The 13,541-nt window shown below is 41.8% G+C and overlaps 1 protein-coding gene across 1 annotated transcript; it reads left to right on the top strand.

Moving 5' to 3' along the window:
• The first annotated feature begins 216 nt into the window (after window positions 1–216).
• Window positions 217–12,844, top strand: arpc3 (actin related protein 2/3 complex subunit 3). Its single transcript, XM_033043277.1, has 7 exons — window positions 217–337; window positions 1,714–1,813; window positions 4,382–4,458; window positions 6,351–6,419; window positions 7,273–7,399; window positions 9,885–9,979; window positions 12,172–12,844. The coding sequence occupies exons 1-7, from the start codon at window positions 332–334 to the stop codon at window positions 12,232–12,234; spliced, it is 537 nt and encodes a 178-aa protein (XP_032899168.1). The 5' UTR covers window positions 217–331; the 3' UTR covers window positions 12,235–12,844.
• Window positions 12,845–13,541: the final 697 nt, after the last annotated feature.

The following is a 13,541-nucleotide window of genomic DNA, read 5'->3' as shown; positions in this document are numbered from 1 at the left end:
GCACCACGCTGCAATGATCACAATGCAGGCGGAAGGCACAAGGAATTGCAGTCTGAAGAAGTGTCCCGACCCATAACATCACCTATCCATGTTCCCCGACCCACTCAGTTACTGCTAGTGTTTTGTGTCACAATGCGGGCGGAGGTCAGTTTCTGCTGGTGGGTCCCCCTCTGTCACGTGGGTGCGGTGTTGTGCGCGCTCCCGGGAAGGCGGCCGACGACGTGCGGACGCGCTCTCGGACGGTCGACGTGCGCGCTCCCGGCAGGGTGGGACAACCGGAAGCGACAGACACTGAGTGAAAGGGTTGTGTCGATCCGTTGAAGTTTGCAAAATGCCGGTAAGTTTTCCACCTGATTCTGCTTTAAAGCTTTACCTCTTGGAATATATTATAGTTTCGGTTAATTCGTGACATTGAAAATGTCAAATTAATACCGGGAGTGGGGTGTGAGGGATCAGGAAGTAGGTCAGTGACTGAGGCCTAGGCAATGGAGCATCGTTAAGCTTCTTGATCCCATTCGTCGGGTACCCCTCCCTTCATCCTCTTGAAATAGATGAATTGAAGTTTATAATATTTGGTGCTGTCAGGCTGCACCTTTAAACAGGTTCTCCAATTTTAAGTAGCATCCCCCTCCCCCTTCTCTCTCTCCCCTGTTGCCTTACCCCAACCCTAACAAATCCCTTCTCCAAGATAGACACAAAATGTTGGAGTAACTCAGCGGGACAGGCAGCATCTCTGGAGCAAAGGAATGGGTGACTTTTCGACCTGAAACATCATCCATTCCTTCTCTCCAGAGATGCTGCTTGTCCCTGCCGAGTTACTCCAAAATCTTCGGTTTAAACCAGCATCTGCAGTTCCTTCCTACACAAACCTCGTCTCCATCTCACTTTCGTGTGTCCCTGACACCAACCCTAATGACCCTCTGCCAGACACAAAAAACTGGAGTAACTCAGCGGGTCAGACAGCCTCAGGAGAAAAGGAATGGGTGACGTTTCGGGTCTTGACCCTTCTTCAGAATCGAAACATCACCTATTCCTTTTCTCCAGAGATGCTGTCTGACCTGCTGAGTTACTCCACCTTTTTGTGTCTATCTTCGGTTTAAACCAGCAACAGCAGTTCATTCCTACACGTAACAACCCCCTTCTCCATCACTCTTTTGTCTGTCCCTGAACCTAACATGCCCCTTCCACTCCCTTCTCTGTGCCCCTCTCTCTCCCATTTCTCCAACTATCCTGGCGCACTTGCATCCCCACTCGCCCCCTTCCATCCACAAACCTGGCTTGACATTTCATTGGTACACAAAATTGCTGGGGAAACTCAGCGGGTGCAGCAGCATCTATGGAGCGAAGGAAATAGGCGACGTTTCGGGCCGAAACCCTTCATTCCTCTTCTCTCTTTACCTGACCTGTTTGCTGCTTATTCCACCCACCTGCCTGTCACACATGCATCCTCCTCTCACTTATTTTTAGTTTTTGTTAGTTTAGTTTATTATTTATTGGACCCACCTCTCTTTTTGAGCTTACTCTCCCCACTGATTTGTTTGAAGAAGGCAGTTCCTCCACACTTGAGTTATGTACTTTTTTAAATAGGTTATTCTAGGATTTGAGATGCCCATCAGCAAAAAAAAGTCTTAATGTGGGAGCACATAAATATTGAATATTCAAATTGAACAGAAAGGGAAAAGCATGTTTGATTGTTGTATCTCTCTTCCTTAGGCTTATCATTCAACCCTCATGGACCAGGATGTGAAGCTCATTGGAAATATGGCATTATTGCCACTGAAAACTCAATTCAAAGGGCCAGCTCCAAAAGAGAGTAAGTTTTAAGATTAATGCATTAAATATAGTTATACTGTTGTGCTGAGGGAAAGCAGCGTAGGTGTTAATTTTGTAATCTAATAAACCTATTTTTAAATTACAACATTATTTTGAATAAGCTCCTAGCAAGTGTGCAGTACCGTATTTCCCGGTGACGAAGACACACCCCCATTTTGAGTTGCTAAATTTTGAAAAAAGGCTGGTGGGACAGGATCAAGGGTTTGGTTCAAGGAGGCAATGAGGACGGGGGAGCCTCCATCTTCGCCTGTCCCACAATGCGCTGTGCGGTTCAGGCCTGAGGGATGGGGACTTCCTAGCTCAGGGAGATCACATAATGGGGGGAGAGAGACAGAGCCCGGGACAGAGCAGCCAGCCTTCCACCCAGTAGCTACCCGCCAACCACCACCACCATCACTTGCGCCTGTGCTGAAGGACACCGTGGCTGGCTGGCGGGCGGGATGGCTGAAGGTGCTGAGCTGGCGGCCGGAGCCGCAGTTTGGCCCCGGCAGCCGCTTGCAGCCACCCGAGCTACTGAGTGAGTTACTGGCTTGATTCCCGACCCCCTCCTTCTCAACGCTCCTGCCCTCCCCGCAACTTTACCCCTGGCGACACTGCCAAGTTTGCTGCCCAGGCCGTGTTGACCCGGGCCAGACTCCCCACACGCTGTGGCAAGGAACTCTTTCTCCCCCCCCCCCCCCCCACCCTCGCAGCGCGGTCCTTTTACAGCCGCTTCCCACTTCACACAGTTCCAGGGTTGAAGGCATGGCAGGTTTCCGCGGAGCAGCCACTACGAGAGTGGCCAACTCCACTCCAGCGGACGGCCACTGTCCCTGCTGCCCCGGCGGAAAGCTGCTCCGTCTTCCCGCCCTGGGGACCGGACCCTGAGTCCTGGTAGAATGTCGCCATCAGCAAATTGTCTGCAAGGATGACACTGGGACTAGCCACCCAGCCAGAGAATGTAAATCAGCTGCCAACAATGAGGAATAGACTTGGCTATCCCTCAGTACAGCAACATCATTCTTGATGTTGCTGTACTGAGGAATGGCCAAGTCTATCTTTCTTGGCTAACAACCTAACCATCAGCCTCCAAGACGCTGGTAAATTTTCGGGCCTTATTTTAGGATAGAAAAGAGCGTCTTCGATGCCGGGAAATACGGTAATTTATAAATTCTCATGCTACCAGAGGAAACGGAAACCTTAAATGAGAAGCTGTAGCTGCACGCTTAAAATAACTTGTATGCAATTTAGGGAAATGTATGTTCAGTGCTACTCAGTGGAATATAATAAAAGATTTAGTGATCAACAAACATTTGTGCACCCAATTGCATGTTGTTATTTTAGAAATAAAGAATTGCGTTACCCAAGTATGTACAGATGAAATGACTGTTAACATTCACCCTCCAGACTCTGTCCTTGCATGTTGCCATTTTATAAACAAAGAGCTGCATTACACATGTATTTACAGATTAAACATTGTATTAGGGTCATCCCCTCTGTCAGTGTCTCTATTTTTTAAATTACTAAACTGCAACGCAATTAGCCCTGCTGCTATTGCATTGACAACATTACACTGCAATTATTGAGTGCAAGCTTTCATTCTTCAAGTTTCTCCCAATCATTTATATAATTGAGATCAATGATTGGTAATATGTTTGAGGTACTGTAAGATAAGTAATTTTGTTAATGTTTAGAACTGGTAGCTTTTTAACACCAGTGTTGGCAGCACACTTACCTACTTCCTGTTAAATGGGGGGGGTACTTTTTAGAGAATGCAAGGAATGGTTATGAAGTAAATTGTATTTCTGGGCTTCCCGATAAAGATGTGAGCAAGTCTGGGCAATGAAATTAGCTGGAGAGCATTTTTGTTTTGAGGCACTTAGTGCTCTATTATAAAATGCAGTTCTTAACTCCAGTAAAGACTGGTTAAATATGTGTACTAAATTCACACACTTTGCAGGGACTTGCAGCATAAATGTCTACAAGTCCCTGCAAAGTGTTGGATTTAGTACACATATTTACAAAGCTATACTAGCGGGCATAACTTTAAGATGAGAGGTGCAAAGGTTAAAGGAGAATTGCATGCCAATTTTTTTACACAGAAGATGAATATGTTGCCAGGAGTGGTGGTTGAGGCAGATACAATAGTGGCATTTAAAATATTTTTTGATGGGCATTTTTATATGCAGGCAATGAAGGTATGGATTATGTGCAGGTAGATAAGAGATGCTCTTGGGCTGCAGAGATGGTTTTGGATACTGTCCGCTGAATGGCCTATTCTTGCGCTGTACTGTTCTATATTCTAAGAAAACTATCACTTTGTTTAGTGGGCAGCTCAGCTGTGGAAACCAAACAATAAATCATAGTTTTTTGTGATCTGCCCACACTTATACCCAAAGTTCCCCTTTGCAAGCTTGGGTTGCTTTTCGAAGAATGTTAATGAATTAGTAGAATGTTTTGCTTGGCTGGATTGCAGGGAGGACAGAATAAGGAATATTATTAATTACTGGCTTGAAGAATGCAGCCATACACATTGGTTACTGTAGCAACAATGTTTTTTCTCTTCCAGCCAAAGATCTCGATGTAATTGAAGAAGCCATCTACTATTTTAAAGCAAATGTTTTCTTTAAAAACTATGAAATAAAGGTAAGTTTGGCGTTGTGACAACTTTGAAGAATATAACACTGGCTAGAAAATTGTCATATCTACAAAGTATTGAAGGGAATAATGCAGAGAATGCAGCAAGTGAATTCTCTTTGACAAAATTTGGGAAATAGATTGGCGATGAGTGAGTTATTCATTATTTCCTGATATTAGATAGATGTTGTAAAACTTAGAGCCCTGATATGGTCTATCGGCGGTGGCACAGCGCTGGAGCGCTATCATGGAGCGGGCGATGCCTTGCCTGGGTCGCCGCGCTGGAGCTCCGGTGAGCTGAGACCGCTGGGTAAAACATCGCGGAGCTGCGGGACTGTGGAGCGGCCAGCTGCGGGCGGCGGCGCTGAACTTTACACCGGGAGCCTGGGATCTCGCGACGAGATCGCCAGTTGTGGAGCTCCAACCGGCGCGGCCTTGCCGGCTTCGGAATCCGCGGCCTCCAGTATGGAGGCGGCCGTTCCAGGGTTCCCATGTCGCGTTGAAGACTCTCCCGACGCCGGAGCACCACCACCCGGCGAGAACGGCCAGGAACATCGGGCCTCCGTAGAGGCAACTGTGGAGGCCACAATAGGCCCGACTATGGGTGAACTGGGGTTGGGGACTGGACTTTGTGCCTTCCCTCATGGTGGGAGCCATAGTGGGGGGATGTTCTTTGTGTTTAAGACTCTCATTGGTGTTATGTCTGTATTCTTTCTTTGTGTGCTGCAAAATGGCAAAAAGCATTTCACTTCATTACACCTCGGTGTATGTGAATGTGACCAATAAAATACCTTTGATACCTTTGATATTGGTAACAAGATAAATAAATTAGAAACATTTTAAAAAAGAACATAAAACTACATGGGTCTCGACCCGAAACGTTGCCTATTTCCTTCGCTCCATAGATGCTGCCTCACCCGCTGAGTTTCTCCAGCATTTTTGTCGAAAACTACATGGTGTCAGGACAGAAGACCATAGCGTTTGTCATACAGGATTAACGTCTTATACTGTTTAAAATCTGGTACAAAACTTTCTCACATATTAAATTTTGTGTTGCGTCATTTGAGACATTTGATTGGCAGATATTTCTGTTAATACTGGGGCATCCTCTTTAATATTCATTTCTTGAACTCTGGAAATTATTACAAAAGAAAAAAATATTGTGTATGCTGTATCTGAAAACTCCAAAGATAGATCAATTGCAAAGCACCCCCAAACTGTGATGGATTTGCCTTGGTTATTGCTATTAAAGACTCAAATTAAGGCAGGGGATAATGTCAGAGGGTGTTGAATCTGTGGAATTCATTGCCACAGAAGGCTGTGGAGGCTGTCAATGAATACCTTTAAGGTAGAGATTGATAGAACAGAAACAGGCCCTTTGACTGCTGAGTCCGCAACAACCAGTGATTCCCTGCACACTAATACTATCCCACGCACACTAAGGTCAATTAAAAATTATACCAAATCAATTAACCTACAAACCTGTACGTCTTTGGAGTGTGGGATGAAACCGGAGATCCCGGCAAAAACCCATGCAGGTCACAGGGAGATCGTACAAACTCCGTGCAGACAAGCACCTATTGTCAGGATCGAATCCAGGTCTCTGGTGCTGTAAAGCAGCAACTCTACCACTGCGCCACCGTGCCGCCCTTGATTAGTACGTGTGTCAGGAGTTATGGGAAAGCAGGAGAATGGGGCTGAGAGGGATAGATCAGCCATGATTGAATGGCGGATTAGACTTGATGGGCCAAATGGTCTAAATTCTGCTCCTACAACTTATGAACTTAAGTTAGAATGCCGATCAGCCTGGAACTAATTAAACAGTGGTACATACAAAAGTTCTTCTATTTCAATACTGAATGCCATAACATTCAAATGAAAGTCCAAATTTTTTATTGCAGAATGAAGCTGATAGAACCTTAATTTATATCACCCTCTACATCACTGAATGCCTCAAAAAACTACAAAAGGTAAGGAGGAATGCTGATATACTTAAATTTCCTTCACCCTGCCCATATAAGGCCCTGGCAACTCACGCATGTTAATTTCTGTTGTGCTGCTTGAGATGATTTGATGCAAAATTATGTGAAATTCAAGAACTGTTTCGTGGAATCAGGAAGTGATTTCAGTCGAGCAGAACGGTGATTGGAATAGTTCTGTTTTGCTCTGCATTTGCTTGAGAAGTGATCACTTCCTTCTCTGCAGGGAAAATGTAGAAATATCCCAGGAACTCCTTGCCACTGAGATTGTTGTTGCAGAGGGTTGTGGAGGCAACTCAGACCATCACGCAAACCAACCTCCCTTCATCTACACTTCACGCTGCCAGCATAATCAAAGACCAGTCTCACCCGGACACTCCCTCTTCTCCCCTCTCCCATCAGGCAAGAGGTACAGAAGTATGAAAACGCACACCTCCAGATACAGGGACAGTTTCGTCCCAGCTGTTATCAGGCAACTGAATCGTCCCATTACCAACTAGAGAGCGGTCCTGACCTACCATCCACCCCATAGGAGACTTTCTAACTATCTTTAATCGGACCTAATTAGACTTTACCTTGCACTAAACGTTATGCCCTTTATCCTGTATCTATACACTGTGAACGGCTTGATTGTAATAATGCATAGTCTTTTGGATAGCACGCAACAAAAAGTTTTTCACTGTACCTCGGTACACGTGACTATAACAATAAACTAATAAACAGTTATCTCTTTATTGTAATTATGGTGCAGTATTTTTCAACTCTTCTGGATTACTTTAGAACCTGTTAATTATATTTAATGAATCTGTTTAAAGAACCTGTTTTATATTTATTCCCAACATAGTGCAACTCCAAAAATCAGGGCGAGAAGGAAATGTACACCTTGGGAATCACTAACTTCCCCATTCCTGGCGAGCCCGGATTCCCGCTCAATGCCATGTATGCAAAGCCAGGAAACAGGCAGGAAGACGGTACGTCAATGCAACATTAGTCTTTTTTAATATAAAACAAGGAAAATGTATGTAAAATGCTTCAAGGAATTCAGTTAATCCTGACCTTTCTTCAGAAATTATTTTATAGCACAAAATTTATCCTCAACACAAGTAGCGCATTTATACAGATTAAAATTTAGTTCTATTTAAAATTGATTTAAAAACATGAGAAACAAATTTAACAAACTGCTGGAGGAACTCAATGGGTGAGGCAGCACTGTGAGGGAAATGAACAGTTGATGTTTTGGTTTGGGATCTTTTCGTCTGAAGAAGAATCCCGACCCAAATCCTCATCTGTTTCTCTCACAGATGCTGCCTGACCCGCTGAGTTCATCCAGCAGTTTGTTTTTAACTCAAACTTCCACCATCTGCAGTCGTGGATTAATTCAAATTTATTTTGGGGTAAATTTCTTTCACCCTTTCTAAATTCCTTTCTCTAGTTTCACAATTTGTAATTTGCAGACAAAGGAGAGGCAGTAGATGTTGTTTTCAGAAAGCCTTTGATAAGGTGCCACACGGGAGGCTGCTAAGGAAGATGAGAGCCCATGGTATCATAGGGCAGATACCAGCATGGATAGTGGGTTGGCTGGATGGCAGAAGGCAAAGAGTGGCAATAAAGGGGGCTTTTTCTGGTTGGCTGCCAGTGACTAGTGGAGTTCCGTATGTCTTTTGTGTTGGGGCCACTGCTCTTCACGTTCTATATTAATGATTTGGATGAGGGGATTGAAGGTTTTGTGGCAAAGTTTGCGGATGTTACAAAATTAGGTGAAGGGGCCAGTAGTGTAGGGAAAGCAGGGACTCTGCAGAAGGATTTGGATAGGTTGGGAGAGTGGGCAGAGAGGTGGCAGATGGAATGTAGTGTAGTAAAATGTGGATTCATGCGTTTTGGTAATAGGAATAAAGGCATAGATTATTTTCTAAATAGGGAGAGAATCCAGAAATTAGAGGTGTAAAGGGACTTGGGAGTGCTGGTGCAGGATTCCCAAAAAGTTAATCTGCAAGTCGAATTGGTAGTCTTGTACACAAAAACAGGGTGTAATGCTGACACTCTATGAGGTGCTGGTAAGGCCGCATTTGGAATATTGTGAGCAATTTTGGGCACCATATCTGAGGAAGGGTGTGCTGGCTCTGGAGAGGGTCCAGATGAGGTTTACAAGAATGATCCCATGAATTAGTAAGTTAACATATGATGAACGTTTGTCGGCACTGGGCCTATACTCGCTGGAGTTTAGAAGAATGACGGGGGATCTTGTTGAAAAGTACAGAGTAGTGAAAGGCTTGGATAGTGGTTGTGGAGAGGATGTTTCCACTAGTGGGAGAGTCTAGGACTAGAAGTCATAGCTTCAGAATTAAAGGAAGTTCTTTTAGGAAGCAGATGAGGATTTTTCTTAGTCAGAGGGTGCTGAGTCTGTGGAATTCTTTGCCACAGAAGGCTGCGGAGGCCAAGTCAGTTGATATATTTAAGGCAGAGATAGATAGATTCTTGATTAGTACAGATATCGGAGGTTATGGAATGAAGGCAGGAGAATGGGGTTAGGAGGGAGACATAGACCAACCATGATTGAATGGCGGAGTAGACATGAAGGGCCGCAACGCCTAATTCTACTATTCTACCTTCTGCCTTTTCATCTCTGGCCTTTACCCACTGTCTGCCTATCAACCCCCCACTTCACCCCCACCATGATTTGTATCAGCCCATTACCTCCCAGACTTTGTTCTGCCTCTCCTCTCTTCCAGCTTTCTCTTCCCCCCTCCACCGACAATCAATCTGAAGAAGGCTACCAATATGAAACATCACCAAATCTCCAGAGATGCTGCCTGACTCGCTGAGTTACTCCAGACTTGGTGTCTTTTTTTGAAAACCAGTTCCTTGCATCCTCCTCCTTTCTCCTCCTGTTCTTCATATCATTTCCCTATCCCCAATTGAGTAAAAAGCACCAAATTTGCTCTCTCTCCATCATTGATACTCTGAAACTTGTAAACGTTTCTCCCAATTCTTTGGAGAACAGGATGCTGTGTTTAGGAACAGTATAACAGTGGAAAATTAACAGTTTCATTGTACGTACAATGAAAGACCACTGATTTCCCAGAGGATATATATTTTGTGTAATTTAACATTTTTCTTCTTTCAATTTCACGAATTTGAATTTATTTCTTAAATGTGACATATCTAATTCATAACACATTTTTAGTTTGCCAGCAAGATTTCAATTATCCAAAGATTTATTGTGGAAGTTCCTCTGCAGTAAATTATTACTTCCCATTTGGGGACCTAGTTTTAGGAAATTATATTTCTTGCATTTAAAATACATTTAAGCATTCCTCTGTATCCTTTGGAACAGTAATTAAGGAAAACTATTTTCCACGCTGTATCTCCAAAGTCTAAAGCCCAGTTGTTTGGAGGAAAGTCGATGTTTTGTGAATTGATTTACTCAACGTCCTGTAATTCTGGTTACCTTTACAGAGATGATGAGGGGTTACTTGCAGCAGATCAGGCAAGAAACTGGCCTGAGACTTTGTGAAAAAGTGTTTGATCAACAGACTGACAAACCCAGCAAGGTAAGCGTTCTGGTTGTGGTTTTAAGAAAGGACTTAATTTAGAGGGGTTTTTTTTAGAAACAGATTAAAACAGTAACTTACTCTCCAAGGTAGACAAAAATGCTGGAGAAACTCAGCGGGTGAGGCAGCATCTATGGAACGAAGGAAAAAGGCAACGTTTCGGGACCCGAAACATTGCCTATTTCCTTCGCTCCATAGATGTTGCCTCACCCGCTGAGTTTCTCCAGCATTTTTGTCCATCTTTGATTTTCCAGCATCTGCAGTTCCTTCTTAAACACTTACTCTCCACAAAGGTTTAATCACAGGTGAAGGTTTTTAAAAGGGGGCAGCAAAGAAACCTACTCTGACTCATCAACAGAAGATAATTATTGGGTTTGTGATCAGTCATTAATGCTGCCCGGGCTTCTCAGCTAATGTAACAAAATGCTGCAATTTATTTGGACCAAGGGAATGATATTGAACTGGCACAATACCTGCATCATTCCGAAGGAGGATACCTCTGTAATGAAATCTTTCACACAGTCAGCTAAAAATACACTTGGGTATGTGATTTATTCATCTTGTTGAAGAAAGCAAAACACAGAATGTAGAAACAAGGAACTGCAGATGCCGGGTTTATAACTTTGCCTGACCTGTGAGTTACTCCAAACATATCCTGTTATGCCCACTGGTGGTGCAGTGGAGTGAGGCAAGATAGTTTAAGCTTGAATTCTTGTGTGGAAATATTATGTTGTACTTAAATTTAAACAGGTTTATAAGCATCTACAGTTTTTCAAATGAATAATCATTTGGAAAACACCAAACTTTATATGCAGCCGTATGGCAACAGTTAATTAAATTTAACCTTTTGGCCTATAAAGCCTTTTTATCCTATAAATTACATCGGTTTGCAGTTTTAGAAGTGTTAACGTGTGCAGTTTTGCCAAATTTTATTTCTCTGGTGATTAGTGGTTTATTTAGTAAGCGACTCTTGTTTCCTGAAGTCTGCCATGACTCAGATTAAACTCTGAAAATGAATTTGTCAAAAATGTTAACCCCAGCAAAGCAGTCAAAAGAAACATAGGAAAATAACAAAATACTGCATGTGGATGATCATAAACTATTTCTATCTCGTGTTAATTTAATAGAGTTTGTTACCTTTATTATGGTATTCAGAAATATTTTTGTTGCTTCTGATAATTTGAGATTTTAATTATCGTGTGCTAATCATATATCATTTTTTTTAAATAACCTTATACAAAGCATGGAAACATGCGCATGATATGAAAGTGAAGTGATTTCTGCCCTGCCATTATCAATGGGACTTAACCATAGTTTTCAGTGCAGCAACACTTACTGTACAAATCTTAGTGTTTCGACTTCCTAGAATCTTATGGTTCATTTAAAATGAGAATGTTAAGGACATGCATAGACCTTAATGGATTACACTTTTCAAACATTATATATTATCCTTAAATGATACATTTGCCTTTTATGATCATTGGCTGGCAATATACGAGTTAAATGACAGTCTATTATGTGGCAAATAAGTATATTGTTGATTTCTTGCAATCATTTAAAACTGCTTTATTTGTATTTTACTGCAATTTTAAAATCTATACTATCCAGTTCAGATTTTCATCTTTTGTCAATTTTCTGCCATCACCTAGGGTACAGTTTCAGTACTTTTTAGAGGTGCCAGAATGCTGAATCAGTGCGTACTGTAATTTTGTTAGAGATGCCGGTACACGGTTCCAATGCACACCGTCATGTTTTTAGAGGTGCCGGAATACATACTGCCATGTACTGTCACGAAAAAGTACTGGATATATAAGTGACGTGTACTAACACTGTATTCGGGTTTGTCTAAGAAGATGATGACAGAAAATTGACAAAAGTTGAAAATCTGCACTGCATATAGCATGGCAAATTTTAGAACACTGCAGAAATGCTTCAGAATGCTGGAGTAACTCAGCGGGTCAGGCAGCATCTCTGGAGAGAGGGAAGAAGGGTTTCGACCCAAAAGTCACCCATTCCTTCTCTCCAGAGATGCTGCCTGACCCGCTGAGTTATTCAAGCATTTTGTATCTACCTTCGATTTAAACCAGCTTCTGCAGTTCTTTCCTACGAAATAATTCAGGTGATGAATTAAACTGATTTGATACCACATCGGCAATTTTTCCTAAAATATTGTTTTTTGTTTTTCTTTCTAGTGGTGGACATGCTTTATAAAGAAGCAGTTCATGAACAAAAGCCTGTCAGCGCCTGGGCAGTAATAATGTTACAAATGTGCAACATCAGGCCAATGTGTCACGCAGCAAGATGTACAAAGTTTTTGTTTTGTCTTGTAAGATTTTATACCGGGTTTGGTTATAATAAAAGAACAGTGTCATTCTGAAGAGTTTTTCACTTGAATGTGAACAAGATTAACTGCTTGATTTGTTATTTACTTGAAAGCTTCTACCTAATGGCTGATCTTTAAAAATACGTCTGCAGAATTTGGTGCCTAAACAGTGTTTAGTAGATTAGTTAACACAAGGTAATGTCTTTGGTATTTCAAAGCTGTACCTTGATTCCCTGTTGGTCTTCTTATTGCATATTGTGCATCGGAAAAGAGTACCTAATCATTTAAAGATTCCTGCACAACTATATTAGTATTAACAGCAAAGGTCCTATTGCTCCTGTAACTGGCATTGGATTGCCATTATGAAATTAGTTGTGATTTGTATAACAATTCATAGTTCAGGTGTATGAATGTGATTTTCTAAATTGTATAACACAAAAAGAGTTAATTGAAAGCTTTTAGATTAATAAGGCTTTATCAAAGATTTAGCTGATGTGAATTTTTTTTAAAAAGCTCAAATAAAATGCTAAATATCTAATAGACCTGATTGAAGTCATTTGTGAAATGGGGGTTGTTGATATGCTACTGAAAAGTTTCAATAAATATAAATGTTAATAAAAATACGTCTTAACAAAAACATTCCCTGAACTGGTAGTATAAAGATGTGAATATTAAAGTTTCAACTGTTTTGAGGCAGCAATATTGCGATGAACAGTTAAATGCTACCGAATGTTTCTAAAAGTTTATAAAGTTTAATTTTTTTGATAAAGTATGTGAATTGTAGATAGAGTTCGGGCAATTTGATGTTGTGTTGGACAGATTAACACTGAAGAACTATGCTATAAATGGAATACAATGAACAACAGATGCTGGTTTACAAAAAAAGACACAAAGGTGCTGGAGTAACTCAGAAGGTCAGGCGGCAACTTTGGACAACATGGATAAGTGACGTTTCGGGTTGGAACACTTCAGGCTATTGTTGAGGAGGGAGGAAGGGGGAGGAGAAGAAAGCAGGAAGAGAGGAGGAGCAGAACAAACTCTGGCAGATAATAGGTTGGTTCAATGGCTCGTTATCACAATAATAATAATAATAATATTAAAGGTACAGTGAAATTATTTTTGTTGCATAAAGTTCAGTAAATTATTACCAAACTTAATCTAAGTACAAAGTGTATAGAAATAGCTCACTGAGACCATATACAAGAGTCACCAGGTTTTTTGGCACCATTTTCAGTCCCA

The sequence above is a fragment of the Amblyraja radiata genome, chromosome 25, assembly GCF_010909765.2.
Source record: "Amblyraja radiata isolate CabotCenter1 chromosome 25, sAmbRad1.1.pri, whole genome shotgun sequence".
Lineage (NCBI taxonomy): Eukaryota > Metazoa > Chordata > Chondrichthyes > Rajiformes > Rajidae > Amblyraja > Amblyraja radiata.
The sequence above is the reverse complement of the archived record's forward strand: the minus strand, read 5'-3'. Positions and strand labels throughout refer to the sequence as shown.